Source organism: Amblyomma americanum, chromosome 1, assembly GCF_052857255.1.
Source record: "Amblyomma americanum isolate KBUSLIRL-KWMA chromosome 1, ASM5285725v1, whole genome shotgun sequence".
In the NCBI taxonomy this organism is placed as follows: domain Eukaryota; kingdom Metazoa; phylum Arthropoda; class Arachnida; order Ixodida; family Ixodidae; genus Amblyomma; species Amblyomma americanum.
In genome coordinates this window covers 116,371,936-116,379,123 of record NC_135497.1, presented here as the reverse complement: position 1 = coordinate 116,379,123, position 7,188 = coordinate 116,371,936, and the positions used below count along the sequence as shown (strand labels likewise).

Sequence of the window (7,188 nt, the reverse complement as noted above, 5' to 3'; positions counted from 1 at the left end):
GAGCTGGGAAAAAGACACACGTGAGGGTTTCCTTATCGTAAATGATGGAATGGGGGTTTCTGAAGGTGCTCTACAACTCTTCAAACGCAATTTGTTGTCTGAAGTCAATATTTATTAATTTAGATAATTAAACGGTCTAGTCGCAGCATGTGAAACGGGCCTGAGGCGCCCGTGTGCTGTGCGATGTCAGTGCACGTTAAAGATCCCCAGGTGGTAGAAATTATTCCGGAGCCCTCCACCACGGCACCTCTATCTATCTTCTTTCACTCCCTCCTTTATCCCTTCCCTCACGGCGCGGTTCAGGTGTCCGCCGAAATGTGAGACAGATGCTGCGCCATTTCCTTTCCCTAAAAAACCAACCAACCCTCGCCACTGCAGCGCAACCAATTTGGGCCATTTCTAGCGCCATTCGGAAGCCGCGCCACTGCGGAGAGCTCAGAGCCAGAACGACATCCGTCAAAAACCGCGGCATACCGCGGCGCACTTTCCACGGGCTGACGTCGCTCTGTGCTTCTTCCTCCGTCTGTTACTAGCGCACTGGAAAAAAATACGAGCAAGTAATTAGTCCACGGAGGCGATGGAGGTCCGAGACAAAAAGAAGCAAGCAGAGAGAAAAAATGGCTCCAGTGACAAGAGCACGAGCTCCGCCTTGCGGTAGCACTACCTGCGGTGCTAGCATGGAGGAAAAGAACTGCTAGCGTACACGCAACCGGCGACGTACCGCCGAACGCTCGCGGTTACGAACGTGTGAATGGTGTGGATTAGTATGGATCATGGAGTTTCTAAAATATGAATGACCGAGGACTTTAATTAAGCGTGCGTGTAGGCGTATTGTACACGTCATGAGGCAGTTCTGTTCATCAGCGGCTCAGTTCACAAGCTACTGGATGCGTATTTTCGCTCGTGCCGGTATCGACGCTGGAGAGGCCAAAGCTTCCCTCAACTGCTTCCTCAGCAGTGTGCTTGGCAGACGACGAGCGTTGGAGGCCAGTTATCTGAACTGCTTACGCTTATTTCACGCATGGAATTCTACAGAGCGCACACTTTCAAACGTGCAGTTTTAGTGCAGTGCTGTTGGCTGTCATTGCAGACATTAGTCTAGAAAAACATGCCAGTTTGTGTTTTGCTGTCCAAGGCTTGCATACATTACCTGTGTAATTTAACTGCTCGGCAGTCTCTTGTATTTTATTAAAAAAAAAAAGCATGTGGGGGCCGAGAGCTGCCTTGTTAGTGCGGAATGGCGGTGGTAAATGCGCAAATGCATGCGTAAATTTTTGTGACAGAGTACAGTTCCGTGTCATTTTTAGCTTGCAAATTTAGATCCCGGAGAGATTGCTGAGAGACACCGGTTTTCCTTTTTGGCTTTGTTTCTCTACATCGAACAGATTCAGGCGCACCCAGACAGCGCAATACCCATTCTGCCATCTCATTTGAATAAGTTGAATCACTACTGTCGGAGAAGAGCGCAGAGGTAATCCAAGTTTTCAGTCAACTTAAAAGCTTATTGGAGTCATGTTGTAATGCACCGCCCTTTGTTCATGTAGGCTGCCTGTTCAGTACATCTTGGGAAAGTGGAGCTTTCACGGAATAGCTTTGAAGATGTGCCCACCAGTGTTCATACCGAGGCCGGAAACAGAAGGACTGGTGGACATTGTTCTGTCACATATAAACCGTAGTGAGAATGATGTCAGACATGTTTTAGACATCGGTTGCGGGACAGGTGCAATCTGCCTAGGTCTTGCTTCCTGTACTTCGAAGGTATGTGTAGCATTCTTTTTGGCACCTGCTGTCCACTCCTGTCGCAGGAGCTCCTACAAACAATGAGTGTGCATGCCGGATTCTTTTGAAGCCTGATTAAATATGAATTGAATCAGATACTTCTCGAGATGCTTTTGATCCGCTCTGGTGGTGGTGGTGAAAAGTTTTATTTGGTGGAGTAGAGAGAGCTTGGGAGCCACAGAGTAGCTGCGCTACATGGTCGACATCCCTAGTCCGGGACACCCCATGAGGAGGCCCCATCTCACGGCTCAGTGGTGGCAGTGTTTGGTTGCTGAGGCATTTAGAATTTGAAATTAGCACAATATTTTTTGGAATGGGTCTGTGATACCGACATGTAAAAAAAATGAATTATAATTTTGGTAGAGGTTATAATAACAAAATTAGCATATTTATCGAAACCAAAACTCCTAACTCACAGCTGATAAAGATAACAATACCAGGCAGAAAATAAACTAATCCGAAGCTGAATGGCCATTGGATGCAAGGTAAAATTACATTACAGCATGCCTCGATTATATGTTAAATGATGTGTCAATATTTTCAGCAGAATTTTGTTCATCACTGACAAAACAGTGCAGAACAGACCACAACATGAGCGCTATTCTTTGTGTTTCTTCTTTGCTGTTTCATTGACCGTGAATTGCCAACAAGCCCAGACATCTATCCTGTTTTATGAGCAGTTTGGGTGAGGCTTTTGTAGATTTGGATTGAATGTAATTTAGTACAGAGAAATGTAGAAAGAATATGATGATGATGAAATAATGGCCTTTAGTTCTAACTTGCAAGAAGTGGTCATTGAACATCATTGGCGAGAACTAGCCTTGCCATCAATCATTCTCCATCAAACAGTGCTCCTATTTTTGTGTTCCTCTTAGCATTGCTTCATTTAATTTGCCCATGAAAAAGCATACATTTGTAATCTGATGATGTAAAGATCAATATTGTTGCTGACTGTGGCAAGGTCGCAGTCAAATATAGTTTGTGAAATTTTTGTGTATATAGTGAGGAAAATAAGCCCGTATCTTGAACAGCAGTAGCTACACATACTGTCGGACTGCGCCTTATGTGAAGAGCGGTCGGAGTTTCCATGCCAATGACTCAGTAGCCAGTAGAAGACTGTGAAGACGGAAGCGATGTGCCAATCACAGTGGATTATTATGAATCATAGAGTTTCTAAAATATGAATTACCAAGGACTTTATGCATGCATTTCACATGCTGGCATATTGACACATGGTATGCTCAGGCAGGAAATTACATTTCTTTCATCTTATTTTTAAAGCCTCAATGTGCCTTTGCCAATGTGAAATGTTTTTTTACAAATTTAATGCCAGAGTGCTTAATACGTTATGCACAAATTCAATGGTATTATCCTTATTGCCTTTCACAACCTACTGAGTTTACCACAGCTCCATTGCCCAAGATATGCATACTCTCATACCCATTCCTCATGCAGAACAGCATTTAACTTCGATAGAAACAACCTCCAATCAAGTGAAAAGTGTTTTCATAACTTTCAGTCAGATGAGTCACCTCTACTACATTTTCATCGCGAATGGCGTCATTTTCACTGGCACTTCTGACTGACAAACTCGGCTTGTGTGCTAGCATGCGAGCTTATTAATATTAATATTTTTCTTTTACTTACCAACTGAGAACAGTATTTTTTTCCAGATAATTTTAACATTACATTTGGACATTTACAAGATTTTGTGCTTATGAGTACTGTTTATAATGAGGTACAATTTTTCACTGGCTAGGCAACATCATAATTGTGACCTATGTGTAATGACATTAAGTCTAGACTTACAGCACGAACTCCAAAAATAATGGCGTGAGCAAACTTAAAGGACTAGAGACATCAAATTTTTGCTTGCATGCTTTCTTCTTTCAAACGATACATCAGACATTCGTGTACATGGAGCATCCTGTGGTATTTATGTACGACCGCTAAATAATTTATACTTGAATGTCTTCTTGACGCTGTTTCGGTTTCATCGACCAAACAATGACTGTGACGTCAAGTTGATGTTTTGGTCACGTGATCCACTAGAAAAACTAATATAATCTCTGACAGGTCATTTTTTGTGATTCCAGGTCTTGGAAGAGGCTGGATTAAATGTCGTAGTGAACTTAAACTTCATATCAACGATTATATAACAGTTTTTCTAGTGGATCACGTGACCAAAACATCAACTTGACGTCACAGTCATCGATCGGTCGGTGAAACCGAAACCGAAACAGCATGAGAGAAGAAATTCAATTATAAATTATTTAGCAGTTGTAGGCAAATACTACCCGGTAATCCATGTGTTCTAATGTCTAACGCATCGCTTGACAGAAGAAAACGCACAATAAAATTAGTTGTCTATAGTCCTTTAAGCCATTAAGTATTTACTGTCACCTCTTATGCACATGTGGCACGTGTATAAAAATAGAAGTAGCTTTTGCTTTTATCATGCCACATGCCAGTGTGGCAAGGTTTGCAAAAAATAGCAAGGGAGGAGGTGGTTGGGGAGGGATTATTAATATTTAGCGGGGTTCCAACACCTGAACCACTGAGTCAGAGATTGGTGGAGAGGGTGCGACAGTTTTCATTTGCTGCTAAGATTATTTGCCTTGTTGATGGAAGCATTTCTTCTACGGTGCATACTACTGACATGCTGGAACTAACTAGATTACAAGACGACCCATTTTAGTTGCAGCAGTTCCAAAAAAAAAGGAATTTTTCAGCACAGTAAAATGATGATATGGATCAGCTAAGTACTCAGAATCAACTTTTCTCATTTGTTGAGTCGTTTTATTGCGCTGAAAAATGCCCTCTTTGCTCAATTATAACAAACTAAGCTGTCTGCTCTGAACGTAGTTCGAGAAAGTAACAGCAGTAAAAAAAAAGTGTGATATTTATAGCTTAGTTTATGATTTTGTGCCACATCAGGTGTATGCAAGAAGTTGCTTTTAAGAGAGCAAATGCATTTGGTTTGCTCTAGAAGATTAGCAGGAGCGAAAACTAGCTAGGAAAAAATATTGCGGAGACTGCTGGTTGTGAAATATTATTTTTTGTTTCTTTGCTAGTGCATAGTACAGTATTAGCTTTGAGTATGCATACATAACTCTGTAGTGTAAATGCCGATTTCAGCTTCCCATACACAAATTGTACAAGCATTTACCTTCTTTCGTTCCTTTTAAAGGGGTACAGGCACAAAGTTTTTGGGTGTGCATTTTTTTTTGCCTTGAAAGAGGCCTACAGGCCTAGTGATTATGGAAATGATCTCAAAACACCAGTTCGCACCGTCAGTCATTAATTACAAATGATGTTGCACCGGCAGTTTGTCTCGGTAGGTGCCAGTGCTACCTTGACATCACGGTCAACCGGCCAACCTGGACTACCAAATTCCTGATGATATCGGCATCGCCGGCAAGCACTGGTTGTTCCTAGGTACAGCCACCAGGTTTGGTAACATTACAGTAATTGGGGCAAGTGCACCTTGATGTCACTCCATGCGGGTGGAAAAGCCGAGCGGCTCCTCTGACAATAAAAATCATATTAAATTATGTTCCACTCAAGGCCTGTGACTAAAACTTGCTAGAAGACATCACCTTACGCCCATTAAACAAATCATATTGTTTGTTTGTGTTCAATATTTTGTGTCTGTACCCCTTTAAACAATAATGAAGTTGCACATGAAGGTTGCTTATTGTTGATTTAAATGCATGTCCATTGCAAAGAAAAAAAAAAAACATTACTAGGATTTGTACTGTGTGCCACTTACATGTGTTTGCTGCTGAAGTTTTTCGACTTTTTGCATTTTTAGGTACATTACACTGCCATAGATAGAAGCCCAGTGTCTGTCAAGTTGACACAAGAGAATTCATCACAACTTGGCTTGTCTGAAAGAGTCTCATGTTACCTGGCAGAGGCTACACCAGATGGCTTAAAGTGTTCAGAACCTAATCTGAATATGTCATTATATGATGCCATTGTTAGTAACCCCCCCTACATTGCCATTCAAGACTCCAGCACAATTGAGCCAGAAATATTGAAGTGAGTAATCATTGACCTACTTTATGTGTATTGCTATGGTTTTGATGCAGGTTGTCAGCTTGTACGAAAGATATGTTGTTTATTTTGTGCTTTTTATTAATGAGCAACAAAAGTGAAAGGTATCAGTATGTGCTTTGTTGGATCACGCTACATAACTGTTGAATTGAGGAGACAGACAATGCATTTTATGCTGTCCATTGGTATGGCACACCACTGCTGTCATGATGTAGTGCTTGTTTATTGTTTGACCTTTCTGGCAGCCTGTTTGGATGTGGTGATGATTACCAAAAGCAACTTCAATTTTTTATGCATCAGAGGGTTGCAATGGATTGTGCTGGGGCTCGGTGCTTTGTTCCCAATAAATCTTGTTGAGAAAGCAGGATTAAGAGGTAGGCTGGCATTTGGCTTAATTAAAAAAAAATTGCAATAATGTTCCGTACTTTCGTCATGCACACATGGTTTCTGTTTTCTTTCGTGCTAGTTTCCGGAAATGGGATGCCTTTACTTTTAAAGGCCTTTGTGTGATAGTGGGGCATATAACATGCCCCACCATCCTATAAGTAGTTAGTGTTGTGTGCTGAATCGAAGTTGAACTAACCATTGATTTGCTAGTTTGTTAGCTAGCTAGTCTGCAAACTAGTCTTCACAGGTTTCTGTGTTGGTTCCAGACATGAAGACCACACTGCCCTCTTTGCTGGCCCCGATGGTCTGGATGTTGTGCGAAGCATCCTACAGCTGTCAAGGAGATTGCTCAGAGTTGGAGGGCACCTATTTTTAGAAGTGGGGCTCTTGCAGCCACCCCTCATTCGAGCCATGTTGTCAGCAGAAGAGCACGGCCATCTGTTCGAGCTGGTGGCTGTGCACCCAGATTTCACTTCTAGGCCACGGTTTGTTGAAATAAAAAGAATACAGTAAAGCTGCTGTGATGCCAGCAGTAACTGAAAATAACTGCCAGCAGCTGTGATGGAACATGCTGGGGCATGCTTTGAGGTCACTGTTGCAAGCTGGATATGGAGGAGCAGAAAATTGTTTGCAAACAACATTTTAATCGGATTCTGTACACACTATTTCTCAACAATCTCTAGCTACAATGGCATTGTGCACAATTCAAATTATACTAGGCTACAGATGCCATTTCCTAGGTTGATGTACCAGTAGCACCAGACAAGTTCTGTTGAGGTTTCCCATGCGGACCCTCTCTCTCCGAGGATGGCTTGCTGTTCTTCTTGTCTGAAGAATCTGGGCCCAAGTCGAGGACTTCAATGAGTTGTTTCTTGCCAAATGGAGGAGGCCCAATCAGAGCTTCAATATCAGCATAATTCAGTACTTCTCGCTTGAGCAACTCTCCAGCCAACTGCAACAAGG

General features: G+C 42.2%; 2 protein-coding genes across 4 annotated transcripts in view; one reads left to right on the top strand and one right to left on the bottom strand.

The window, feature by feature from the left end:
* The first annotated feature begins 671 nt into the window (after positions 1-671).
* Positions 672-6,739, top strand: HemK1 (HemK methyltransferase 1). The gene is made up of 5 exons (XM_077646612.1): positions 672-986; positions 1,386-1,471; positions 1,545-1,758; positions 5,594-5,823; positions 6,492-6,739. The coding sequence occupies exons 1-5, from the start codon at positions 843-845 to the stop codon at positions 6,736-6,738; spliced, it is 921 nt and encodes a 306-aa protein (XP_077502738.1). The 5' UTR covers positions 672-842; the 3' UTR covers position 6,739.
* A 110-nt stretch (positions 6,740-6,849) lies between these two features.
* The window catches only part of Spg7 (SPG7 matrix AAA peptidase subunit, paraplegin), a 56,653-nt gene continuing 56,314 nt past the window's right edge, over positions 6,850-7,188 (bottom strand). For all 3 annotated transcript variants that reach the window (XM_077646610.1, XM_077646611.1, XM_077646609.1), the window contains exon 19: positions 6,850-7,177. In XM_077646610.1, coding sequence (XP_077502736.1) covers positions 6,962-7,177 — 216 coding nt within the window. In that variant the 3' untranslated portion in view covers positions 6,850-6,961. The remainder of the gene's footprint in view (positions 7,178-7,188) is intronic.